We start from the raw sequence: 10,846 nt of genomic DNA on the forward strand, positions 1-10,846 counted from the left end.
ATAGAGAAATATATACATTTACCACACTTGCTAAAATTGTATAAAAACAGCGCAACTAAGCTCCTGTAAATTTGCTAGGAATAAAAAGTGATACTTAGTTCAGCAAACATTACAGCGTATTTACACCTCCATCGCCTCTGGCAATCATTAAACCACCTGTCTTTATTTTCCCAGCAAGGCTCGGATAACGAGTGCTATGCAAATTTTTTTTTACTCTGAACTCATATCACGCACCTGGGGAAAGTCCCATTCTCTGGGTTTTTTTTCTTTTCATGTAAAGGTGGGGCCAGATTACATGCAAAGATATATATATAAGCAGCAGAGAATTTTGCTTTCAAACTGGTTTTACATTTGTTTTGTGGATTATCCAAGCTGCTAGGAGCTGCCTTACAGGTAAATATCCAAACGCTCCTCCTAAATTTTATTTTAACGTGCCTTTTCAGAAATTATTTTTCCACCATTAGATTGTAAGACATTATTGGATTTTATAGTGCGATCTCAAGAGCAGAGTTTATTATCTGTTAGTAGTTGGTAGAAAATGGTTGTCTACATTGTGTATGTGAAATTTGGGATAGGTGAATATTATATATACTAATTTGGAATCCATTAAAATACCTAATTGCCCTTTATTTCAATATGGTAGCCGTAATAGTTTAAAACACATTGAGCAGTAACCTCACTGATATGCACACACTAGTATAAAAAGAGAAATGAAAAAAAAAACAAAAAAACAGAGGTTATAATTATTCTCCCTGACTCTATATGCACCTTATGCTTATTGTTATAAAGAACGAAAAATAAGAGATATATGTGTTGTCATATTCATGCTGTAAGACTCATATCCTTTGAAACAATGATTTCTAAATTATATAAGAAAGTATAGAACATTTGCATTGCTAAGGAGCGATGTATATAATTACATAAAATGTACCGTCATACTATTGCAGTCTATATAAGTGTTTACAACGGCACATTTTAGATTGCAAACAGTTGTTTACCATTATAATACACTCTGCTTCAGTGATTACTGAATGTGGCACTAAAAGATTTTGTGAATTACATGTCCCTTGGTGCTCAGTCACTCAAGCAACTGACTAAGCCTCATAGGTATGACCCTACCCAAAAATCTGCAGGGCAATCTGGCACTGTTAAACATAATTATATATTGTTTACAATTGTTTGTGTTGTTTTATGCAGTCTAGTTTATTTTTCTGAGATAACTTTCAACATGGAGTGTTCAATTATTTTGTCTGTTTGCCTTTAGTGTGGATCATTGTGTAATATTTATAAATATTGTCTGCATTTTCAGCAATGGCAGGAGGAAATTGTGAGATCAGCAGCATCTTTAATAACTACTTTACAACCTTATATCCACTGGTACATGTACCAATAGACAATATTGCGCCAAGCCAGGACAAGGACAAGTTCCTCAACTTTGAACCGCATGAGCTTAGCAGTGAACTAACAGGTATTCAAACATATATAAAAGCAAAATTAATAGTAGGTTAAAATCAAATCAAAATTTTTGAGTTGAACATATATGCATGTATATGCGTGTGGATGGGTGTGTGTGTATATATGTATATATATAATTTCAAATTGAACTGAAGTTTTATAGAGAGTGCAAAATACATCAATGGACAAAATTGGGTGTGGGGCATTAAATATAAATATTTCTGATATTTTGATGAGATTCTAAGACGATGGGAAAAAGATGAATTGGGAGAATGAATAGGGCGGGACCATTCAGAAGAAAGATAAATATAAAAGCAAGGTAGAAAAGTGTTAATTATTGAAATATGCAAATACCTTGTATTCTGTATCCTCCAGCAGAACCATGTGGTTGGGCAAAGGATTTGCCAGCAATGTGGTCTCAACAGCAGGTCTTGGACTGGATCAGTTACCATGTGGAACAAAACAAATGGGATGCCAGCACAATGGACCTAACCCAGTGTGAGATGGATGGACAAAGGCTATGCCTGCTTAGCAGAGAAGACATGATCTCCGTGTTTGGAGGTCTTGGCGATAGACTTTACGAACACCTATGCCAGCTGAGGGACTGTGAGTGATTTAAGCTACAATCGTGTAATATATAATATACTTAGGGCTCTAGATTTCCACACTCCACTAGACACCGGTGAGTGAAAATCTTGCCCTAGAAAGTAGGAATTCAGCTTCAGAGAGTTTATTATGGCTTGCAGTGCCACATTTTAAAGCCTGATATATCTATTGTTAAACTGCAAATGTTCTTTTACTTTAGGAAATAATCAATCTATATTATTTGCATAGTTATAGCAAATGTCAATAATAAAACATATTTTTTTTTTTTAAACAAATTATGCCTTTTGGGTATCTTAAGAAATCTATAACTGAAATGACAGTTTAGTAATCTGTATTGGTTACCATTATATATTTTTTAAGAATTCCTATATATTGTGTTTTTCCAGGGCCATCATCTAAATCCACAGAATCCCGTAATTCAGCAGTTGGAGACTATGAGTTCAAACTTCATTTCTTTGAAGGTGAGTGGCAAACAATGCAAGAACTGAATCAAGAATGCTATTTGTGCTGTTAAGTGGCAAATAGGTAGGTTAGAATTTGGCAACAAAATAAAATACCAACAGGTTAAAAAAAAAGTCCATCAAGATGAACATTTTGTTGACCATCTTCATTTAAAACAGACATATTATTTTCTTTCAGATGCACCTTCTGAGTGGGACCTGATCTATGATATCATCAGAAATGAAGATAGTCTTCACGTGAAGAAAGAATTAGGTATTACATTTAGTATATTTTTTGTTTTTAGTATAGAGGATACCTGCAGACAACACACAAACGTTATGCAATCTCTTGACATTTCTAAACTTTTTCCTGTCTTAGTAAATCCTTCAAATGCAACAGGTTTAAACAATTAGTCAAAAAGAGTCCTCTTTCTTTACAGACACTGAAGAGTTTTGTGGAATATCCAAATTGCATTCTAGAAACACTCCAGATATTGGATACTACTCTGACCCCATCTCTCCAGCTAGTTCAGTATCCTGTGGATCTGGTAAGGCACAGAAGATTTAGCTGTAAGATTTAGGGAACAATGGCTTTAGCAGATGAATAGTAAACTGTCTGAATAACAATTTATGTGTTTGGGCTTTTATGTTTATGCATGGATTACAGTCAATAAAATGAGATGTCTAGCCCTATGAACATGAAATTATGTGAAGTCTCAGACCCTATATGTAGGAAATGCTGGGGGAGAGGGAGGAGGTGAAGGTCAGGTCATGAAATTATTACCTGCAAATCTAATTTAATGAATTGGAGTGTACAAGTAGCAAGTAGGAGCATGGACTCTCCCAAGTTTTTGAGAGTCACTTCCTTTCATTTGTATCCTCAGCTGCAGAGTCATACAGCCCACCTGCTGGAGATTCAGGAGGCAGTGACATTGATATTGAAGTCAAACATTATAGAGGTAAGTGACAACTAGACTAAGAATACAGAGGGGGGACTGGGGGGAGGGGGGGATAACCCTGGAAAACCCCCAGAATGAATAAACGAAAGTATAGAAAAGAGAAGGACTTTAATTATTTTTTTATTTTACTTTTATTTTTTATTTATTTTTGTCCATTTACTTTTTCAGTATTTATATTTAGATCATTTTACTTTCATTATCTCACTCAATTTTCTTTATGTAATTTTGGGGAATTTATTTCTCCTATTAAAGGCAGACGTTATACTTATTCTGCTTACTCCTACTATATATTGAGACTTAGTGTTTCCACTACATTTTATATATAATACTTATTAAAAGTAAAATTTTTCTGGGTTACTCGCTATTCAGAGGGGTTCACATACCAAATGGTTCACCCTTTTGATTCTCTTTTCTATACTTTAGTGGATTAGTTAAGTGTACAAGGAATATAAAAGATATACGTGAATGCCTCGCTATTATATATTACAGGTTAGGTTCCAGACCACAGTCATAAAATGAATACCTCTGTAAATCAGTTTTTGTTTAATTTTTTTGATGAAGCCAAAACATGTTTACTTTATCATACATTATATATCAATTAAGGGCGCAATAAAGCTAGACCAAATAAAACATATGTAAAAATAATTCCACAACTATTCATATTGCAAACCTTAAAGAGACACTATAGTCATCAAAACAACCTTAGCTTAATGAAGCAGTGTTGGTGTATAGATCATGCCCCTGAAGTCTCATGGCTCAATTCTCCACCATTTAGGAGTTAAATTACTTTTGTTTCTGTTTATGCAGCCGTAGCCACACCTCCACAGACTGTGACTCACATAGCCTGCATGAAAAGAAATGGTTTCACTTTCAATCAGATGTAACTTACTTTAAATGTTTTTATTTCCTGTTCTGTAAACTTTAATTACATACAAGAGGCCCCTGCAGGGTCTAAAAAGCTATTAACAGAGCAGGAGATAAAACAAAATCTAAATTAAACGTTATTTTCAATACAGGAAGTGTAAACATTAGATCACTCTTTGCAGGAAGTGTTGGAAGGATGTGTAAGTCACATGCAGGGAGGCGTGACTAGGGCTGCATCAACAAAGTGATTTAACTCCCAAATGGCAGAGAATTGAGCAGTGAAACTGCAGGAGCATGATCTATACATCAAAACTGCTTCATTAAGTTGTTTTGGTGACTATAGAGTCCCTTTAAAATAGTGGATATCATATGAACAGAATTAAAAAGCACTGCATTAGTAAAGCGCCACAAAACATAGCACCTTAAAAAGAGGTATTCCTGTATATGCCTGTAACGTTGTATCATAACCACAATAATATACATTTAGGTTCTACACTATTAAAAAGAACTGCTCGCATTATGAAGATATAATACGAGATGTGCGATATTCTACTTCTATAACTATTTATATACTAATTTATTGCAGAACTGCGTACTCTGACTCGACTATTTCTAGATTGCTTTATGTTCCAGGCTTATACTAAACGCATGGTATATAATACAATTCTATTCATTTTACCTTAAAGTACAGCAGGTGTTTGTTTTATAGGAGACAAAGTCCACATTTACCTCCCCATGAACTGGAAATATATTGTAAGCCACAATGTTATTTATAGAATAATGTATTACATCATTTAAGGTGTCATAACTCCTTTCTTCACAGATAGTTTAAGCCAAAACAAACCTGATGGTGGCCCTAATAAAAGAAGGAGGGGTAGACCTCGCAAGCTGAACTCAGACAGTCAGGATATTCTGGAAACCAAAAAAAGCAAACATTGTAAGATACCTATTTTTTTGCTTTATAATATCACCACTTGCATAAAATATACATGTGCATGTTCTCTCCAACAATGTTTTCTCTTAAATTTCAGCTGCACGTGGAACTCACCTTTGGGAGTTTATTCGGGACATCTTGCTGCATCCAGATTTGAATGATGGTCTTCTCAAATGGGAAGACAGATCTGAAGGGGTCTTCAAATTCCTTCGTTCAGAAGCAGTAGCTCAATTGTGGGGACAGAAGAAAAAGAATACCAGCATGACATATGAGAAATTAAGTCGTGCTATGAGGTTAGTATCATAAAATGTTATATGCTTGATTGTATGTACCATCTTGTGTGGTTTGTAGCAATGATTTCACTAATGGCCACAATCAATGAGTTTCTCCACTGCCAGTATGTTTGTTTTGTTTTTTTGTTGTTGTTTTTTTAGGAGACATGCATCTGTAATACTTGCTACTTATGTTGCTAAATTTAGTTTTCTCCATAAATCATGTGTCCAACAAGACCTGGCCATACCTATGTGCATTTATTTGCTACTGTCACTAAATATTATTCTTTGTCAAAATGTGTGACAGTGTTTTTTTTTTTTTTTAACCTTCATAGATATTACTACAAGAGAGAAATTCTGGAACGTGTTGATGGACGCAGACTTGTCTATAAATTTGGAAAGAATGCCAGTGGGTGGAGGCTAGGAGATAAGGGAACCCTTGTGAGTTAAGCAAATAAGCTGGCCAACTTTGAAGTTAGTCACAACTCACTCAAGAAGCATTGTCCCCATTTTGGGACCTTCCTGGGTGCGTGTATTTCAGACTCCAACCTTTTTTGAAGGACATTGATGTAGCACAATTTTTACGGTGCCTCTAAAATAAGCTGATATTTTAGCTTCAGTAGGTTGTTGTAAACCAGTTTTTACTATTATATATTTTTTTTTCTTTTCATGTATGTAACTATTGTTTATTGAAGGGCTTAATATAAAATAACACACAAGAAATCTAGAGCAAATATCATAAGAGTACACTTATGAAAAAGCGTAGAGAAAACAATGGGGTAAAAACATTGAATACTATTACATTTCACTTTTATGCACACATTTAAAAACTTAATATCATTAGCCCTATATATCCCTCTGTTACCTCCTTCCTTGCTGCCTCCTCTGCCAATAAATGGTTAAAATCCATTTATTTACTTACCCAATCCAAGAGCTGATGTCTGTCGGTGATGGGTCGGCACAAATTGAAACCTCTTTAGTTTAGAAAAACATTGCCTCAGAGGGGATATGATAACATTATACAAATATATCCGGGGCCAATACAAACCATTGTGTGGAAATCTATTCACAAACATTCACAAACCGGACTTTACATAGGACACGAGGTCATGTGTTTAGACTGGAAGAAAGAAGATTTTGTCTAAGGCAAATAAACATTTTTTTTTTTTACTGTACGAACAATAAGGATGTGGAATTCTCTGCCTGAAGAAGTGGTTTTATCAGAGTCCATACAGATGTTCAAACAGCAACTAGATGCATACTTGCAAAACCAGAATATTCAAGGATATAATTTTTCAGTGTAGGGTAATAGTTTCTTGATCCAAGGATTAATCTGACTGCCATTCTGGGGACAACAAGGATTTTTTTCCCTAGTATGTTGCAAAATTGGAAGTGCTTCAAACTGTTTTTTTTGGGTTTTTTTTTTGCCTTCTTTTGGATCAACAGCAAAAAACAAATGTGAGGAAGGCTGTACTTGATGGACGCAAGTCCCTTTTCAGCTATGTAACTATATAACTCCGCCACCTCCAACATCATGCAACAATGGGATCTAATGTGCAGCGAACGTTGCTAGCACATTAGGCCTTCCTCATAGGAAATTATTGAATCAATGTTTTCCTATTGGGTTTAATTGATGCATAATTTCCTTATGCAAAGCATGAGGATGTCCAGCATCAGTTAGGCGACTAAAAGCCACTTAGAAAATAAATTTGGAGTGTTCATACACCATAAAACAAAGTGCCAATCAGATGATCTCTATGAGACCATCTCATTGACATAGTGGAGTTTTACATTGACATCCATTTTGTCAGAAGCGGCTCTAACGGCTGTCACTATGACACCCACTAGAGGCATGTGAAACCTGCAGTAATAGCATTGCTGTTTCTGCCAATTGGCAATGTGTTCAGCTGCAGGGTTAAAACAGAGGCGACATAGCACCAAGTCCACTTCATTGAGTTGGAGTGGTCTGGATGCCTTATGGTGTTCGTTTAGGAATATGCACCCAAACAGACTACTTATATTGCAGTCCAACTAAAACAAAATGCTGTGAATATATCTGTTCTTGTAAATCTGTATCTTACTTTTCTGTAAATAGTTGATGTTAAAATTAATATTTCTCAATCATTGTACTTTTAAGACACTTGTCATATTGAGTATTTAAATATGTATTGCACATTTTTGATATGTCTAATTTCTCAGCTGGACTGGCTGTTGTTTTAACACTATTGTCATGTTTATAAATGTTGTTTTTTATATCTGAGATTTTATAAATATTATTGTAAATCAAAGAATTTCAGTAAATGTAAAAAAAAAGTAAATTACTATTTGCAAATACATAAAAACAATCTAATAGTGACATTCTTTAACACACAAAAAAAAAACACATTTAATTTTTGGTATTTGCACTTCTTTTGTCTCCTTTATAGTAGTATGTCAAAAACATGTTAACATGCCTAATATTCTAACAGTGGTATGAATAAACCTGAAAAACCCTAAACTGTCACATATTGATATAAAAAAATACATTGTATAAGAGGCATAGCCAGAGCATAAATAGAATAGTATACACACTAATGAGCAGGATAACACACCTGAAAAACAGGGGGAATATCCTACTAAAATAGGGTAAAGTAGGAGACCTGAAATGGACTACTATAACCACGGACTCACTGTAGAAATAGCTACCACCCAAAGCTATAAATAAGAAAAATGCAAGTTGAAGTTACTATGATGAAAATCAATAATAAAAACAGGAATGCAGTGGAGGTAGAATAGAAGTAGGGAAAATGACAAAGCTGAGATCTACTAAATGGTAAAACTGGAGGATATTTAAACTAGATGCTCATGCACAAGTTAAATCCAAAAATATATGTCCTAAAAGTCAAAACTGCATATTAAATCGGACATTAATGAGAACTAAATAAAATTGCAAATATTAGTGGTCAATTAATAAAATTGTATCAGCTTGATTTCAGACTAATTACCTACTATGGTATAAGAAGAAGATAACCTGATAAAGCTGAAAATAATAATAATATAGTATCAGTCTAATACCTTTTTATATGATAAAACCGATACATAGACCAGGAATGATACAGTGTATGTATCAATTTGACACAGAGTAAAATACGTGCAGCACGGTATGACAGAGACAGGGTACTTTCTATTAAGATTTATTAAAGATAGACACTGTCAGAAAAAAATAGATAAAATCAAACTTGCACTCTCTGAAGCATCCAAATGTATAGCATGAAATATCAGGTCGATATACTGCAGACCAGTCGATCTTTATAACTCCCTCCTGCCGGCTGGATCAGAGGAAGTCTGGGTCTCTGCAAGATGTTAAACACTGGATACCCGCCGCATGCGTTACACTGCGGCTCAGAATGCATTCCAACTTGCTGCCAGAGCATAACATGAAAATTATTTGCACTCAAGGTGTGTTTACTGTAAGGGTGTATAGACGTAAGTGGCACATGGGGCCGGATTTACCAAAGGCCGCCGAGGCAAATGCCTTGGGGTGGCATAGAGGAGAAGGGTCAGCATACTAAAACTGTGCATCTTTGGTTGTGCAACAGGAGTGCTCAAGCGAGAAGGAGAAATAGCTCTTTCCTCTTCTACCCCCACCCGCAGACAGCCAAAGGAAGTGCAGGAGAGTGCGCAGAGATGATGTCAACTTCATAATAGGATGCAAAAAATTACAAGTAAGCAAAAGGGAATAAGCGGTGGATGGTCAAAAAATAGGAGAGCAGGGGGGGCGGAGCTTACCAATCGTCCTGACCAGACGCCATTTCCCGAAGCTCCCTAAAATCCAATCTAATCCAGACGATATCGGCAGAACCGAACCCGATCAGGTCACGGCACCAGCGCGAACAGGTTCCGCAGAACAGGTAGAACCGATAGATGCCTTTTTTTCAACCTGCAAAGTCTGCCCGGCGGAAATACAAATCCGGGGCCTACCGCACGCTGCAAAGCCTAGAGAACCTCCTGGGAGGCGGCGCGCAGACCTGGGCTGAGACGCCTGATGACCCAATACCACTCGCATTGACAATAACTATGTGTCAGGATCGGGACAGGGATCCAACACGCAGAGTACAAAGAGTGGAAAGGTACGTATACCGGGCCTTAGAATGGCCGGACTAACGTACCGAGAGTAAAGAATAGTCAGAGGCAAGCCGAGGTCGAGGGAACGAGAAGACAGATAAGCGAGAGACAAGCCGGGTCAAGGGATAACAGAGAAACAGGGTAGTACAACGAGCCGAGTCAAAACCAATAGAGCAAACTAGAATACCAGAGCACTGAGTGACTAGACAAGCTAGAACCACGACAGGGCAATGAGCTGAAATAAGGAGTAAGCTTAAATACCCTGGCTCTGGATGGAAATCACGCCTCTGACAAGTACCGATTGGATATCGGACACTTGAGTGACAGATTGCTCGTGCTAGCGTCATGACGTCACGTATTGAGCGTCCTGCTAGAAAAGGACGTGGATTCCTCGCGGCCGGTGTTTAAGTGACTGGATGAACCGCGAGGAACGGAGGAAACAGCTCGCCTGGACGGATACACCACCAAGTCTCTACCTCCCTTAGAGGTAGAGGCCTCAGGTACCCTGACAGTACCCCCCCTCTCAGATACGCCCACCGGGCGGAATGAACCGGGGCGAGATGGGAAGCGAAGGTGAAATGCTCTGCGAAGGCGAGAAGCATGGACGTCCTCCTGAGGTACCCAACTCCTCTCCTCAGGACCATAACCCTTCCAGTTGACCAGATATTGCAACTTTCCCCTTGAAATTCTGGAGTCAATGATGGAGTTGACCTCGTACTCCTCCCGACCCTCCACCAGAACAGGACGAGGCGAGGAGACTTTAGAGGAGAATTTGTTGCAAATGAGGGGTTTCAACAAGGAGACATGAAAAGAGTTAGGAATGCGTAAGGCAGGTGGCAGAGCAAGGCGATACGCAACCGGATTGATACGAGTGAGAACCCTGTAAGGGCCTATGTAACGAGGAGCAAATTTCATGGACGGAACTTTTAGGCGAATATTCTTAGTACTCAACCATACCCTATCCCCAGGAACAAAAACAGGAGCCGCTCTTCTATGTTTGTCAGCGTGTTTCTTGAACAGCGAGGAACTATGTAATAGAATTTGTCGAGTCTGGTCCCATAATTTCTTCAGGTTGGCGACATGATCATCAACCGACGGTATCCCCTGAGAAGAGGAAACCGAAGGAAAAATCGAAGGATGAAAGCCATAGTTCATGAAGAAAGGGCTAGAGCGAGTTGAATCGCAAACAAGGTTATTGTGTGCGAACTCCGC

The 10,846-nt window shown here is 37.5% G+C and overlaps 1 protein-coding gene across 1 annotated transcript; it reads left to right on the forward strand.

Moving 5' to 3' along the window:
* Window positions 1-291: 291 nt before the first annotated feature.
* Window positions 292-7,875, forward strand: ELF3 (E74 like ETS transcription factor 3). Its single transcript, XM_063453160.1, has 10 exons — window positions 292-393; window positions 1,310-1,468; window positions 1,831-2,061; window positions 2,448-2,522; window positions 2,701-2,775; window positions 2,942-3,049; window positions 3,386-3,460; window positions 5,148-5,261; window positions 5,356-5,551; window positions 5,866-7,875. The coding sequence occupies exons 2-10, from the start codon at window positions 1,312-1,314 to the stop codon at window positions 5,978-5,980; spliced, it is 1,146 nt and encodes a 381-aa protein (XP_063309230.1). The 5' UTR covers window positions 292-393; window positions 1,310-1,311; the 3' UTR covers window positions 5,981-7,875.
* The last annotated feature ends 2,971 nt before the right edge of the window (window positions 7,876-10,846 follow it).

Source organism: Pelobates fuscus, chromosome 1, assembly GCF_036172605.1.
Source record: "Pelobates fuscus isolate aPelFus1 chromosome 1, aPelFus1.pri, whole genome shotgun sequence".
NCBI lineage: Eukaryota > Metazoa > Chordata > Amphibia > Anura > Pelobatidae > Pelobates > Pelobates fuscus.